The 2365-nt window shown below is 32.5% G+C and overlaps 1 protein-coding gene across 1 annotated transcript in view; it reads left to right on the forward strand.

Moving 5' to 3' along the window:
* Window positions 1-589: 589 nt before the first annotated feature.
* The window catches only part of LOC106474208 (something about silencing protein 10-like), a gene marked incomplete at its 5' end in the record, with an annotated part of 21442 nt that continues 19666 nt past the window's right edge, over window positions 590-2365 (forward strand). Inside the window, one exon of the mRNA XM_022402563.1 lies at window positions 590-712. Within this exon, the coding sequence (XP_022258271.1) occupies window positions 590-712 (123 nt within the window). The remainder of the gene's footprint in view (window positions 713-2365) is intronic.

Raw genomic sequence — 2365 nt, forward strand, 5'->3', positions numbered from 1 at the left:
CCTTAGCAGATATAATTAGTCAGCTGATTTGAATTTTCATTTTTTTTCTTCATATTTTAAAACATACTTTCAAATTTTAGATATATATGTTTGTAATAATAATTACAATTCCTATGGTGAAATAAAAAAACGATATTATTATAAAACTGAAAACACCACTTGAATGCATTGTTTTTACTCAATATTTGAAACTTGGGAAATCCCATTGAAAGATATGAAAGAACAATGCACAGCATGCTACTTAAAAAGGCTTACCATTTAGTTGTCATGTGATTTTTCCCATAAATGTTCTGAATATTCATAACCCTGCTAGGATAATCAATTGCCAGTAACCCTTGATGGTCACTAGCTAAACACTAGAACCCATCAACTTTTCACCAGTTAGCCACCAATGATTTTGAGTCCTGATTACTGTAATATAGTTGTTTTGTTGTAGCTACTGTGTGTTGTAATTTTCCGTGTGAACTATAGACAGTTTGTGTTAGGGTTAAATGATATATATCATTGGTTTCAAGTCTATAGGATGAAGAAAAACATCAGAAGTTAGATCAACCCAAATTTTTTAAATTTAGTTTTTGTATTCTAATTATGTTTAGGAATACAAGCTGAAGAGGAAGACTTGATTGCAGCAGAAGAAAAAGAAGCTCTAGCCATTCAAAAAAGATTGGCAGAAGAAATTGATGAAAAAGAACTTGAATTGGAATGGTTTTTGGTAAAATGTTCTCGAGTGTTTTTATTTACAAGTTAACTTCAGCTATTTAACTTTTAGTTTATCTCGGGGAATGCTGATAACAAAATCAGTTTTATTTTGACTTAGGGACTGCTGAAAAACGTAGATGTTTAGATTAACTTGCTAATGTTCTGTATGATTTTAGTAGAAAATAAATTTTCAGCGAAGTTCCAAAAGGATAAAGTAAAAATGTACAATTTTAGTATGTATACGTGAAGCTTAAAACCACAGGGTTGTATAAGGAGGAGAGTGAAAATCTATCACCACATGAGTACATTCCACACTTTAGGACTGTGGATGTGTTATAAGAGTGTCAGTCAAATCCTGTTATTTGGTCAGGCCAAAGTAGCCCTGGACTTGACAGTACATTATCTTGAATAGCTTTCTTCCCTTTAGTCTGTCAGTTCAAAATTAGGGACGGCTATGCACTGATGGCACTCGTGTATCCTTAAACAAACTTTAATGAAAAAAAGCTGTAGATTTACAATAGTTAAGCTAATGGAATTTTGCTTAATAATCTACTATAGGACACTGGTTAGCCCTGTAGTAAAGTTGAGGATTTTGGGGTTGGTGAGATGGTTAAAATCTGTGCAGTACCACAAAATATTCCCAGCACTTTCATTTTGTAGTCAGTCATTTAGCACTGTGGTAGGCTGCTGGTTACTAGCTGCCTTCTCTCTCTGGCCACCACCTATAGGCTACTCGTAACCTAGCAGCGGGCTTGGCTGTCATTTTTATAATGTGTTTACATCTGAAATTGTGTAGTGTGTTTTGGCATAAATACAAAGTATCTATAAAATAAAAACTACTGAAATTTTTATTGCTTAACTGTATATAACTAAAAATTACTATTTCACTGATGAAGCACATTTTGGATCGATAACTTGAAAGTTTCTATAATGGATTTCAAATTTTAATCTTAATTGTACAATGACTGCCGAATCTTTGCTTACTTTTTATGATACCTTTTCAACTGCATATTGGCAACACTGAATCTGTGTTAACTTTTTATTATATCCTTTCAACTGCACACTGATACTGATGAATGTATGGTAAGTCTGTTTAAATCAAAATGTTTGATCCGGTCGTAAAGATATTTTCACTCTCCTTGTATTGAAACAGACTTACCATACGGATCAAACATTTTGATTTGTCGTAAAGATATTTTCACTCTCCTTGTACGGAAACAGACTTACCATACGGATCAAACATTTTGATTTGTCATTAATATATTTTCACTCTCCTTGTACGGAAACAGACTTACCATATGGATCAAACATTTTGATTTGTCGTAAAGATATTTTCACTCTCTTTGTATGGAAACAGACTTACCATACGGATCAAACATTTTGATTTGTCATTAAGATATTTTCACTCTCTTTGTATTGAAACAGACTTACCATATGGATCAAACATTTTGATTTGTCGTAAAGATATTTTCACTCTCCTTGTACGGAAACAGACTTACCATACAGATCAAACATTTTGATTTGTCATTAAGATATTTTCACTCTCCTTGTACGGAAACAGACTTACCATACAGATCAAACATTTTGATTTGTCATTAAGATATTTTCACTCTCCTTGTATTGAAACAGACTTACCATACGGATCAAACATTTTGATTTGTCATTA

This window comes from Limulus polyphemus, unplaced genomic scaffold (assembly GCF_000517525.1).
Source record: "Limulus polyphemus unplaced genomic scaffold, Limulus_polyphemus-2.1.2 Scaffold6950, whole genome shotgun sequence".
Lineage (NCBI taxonomy): Eukaryota > Metazoa > Arthropoda > Merostomata > Xiphosura > Limulidae > Limulus > Limulus polyphemus.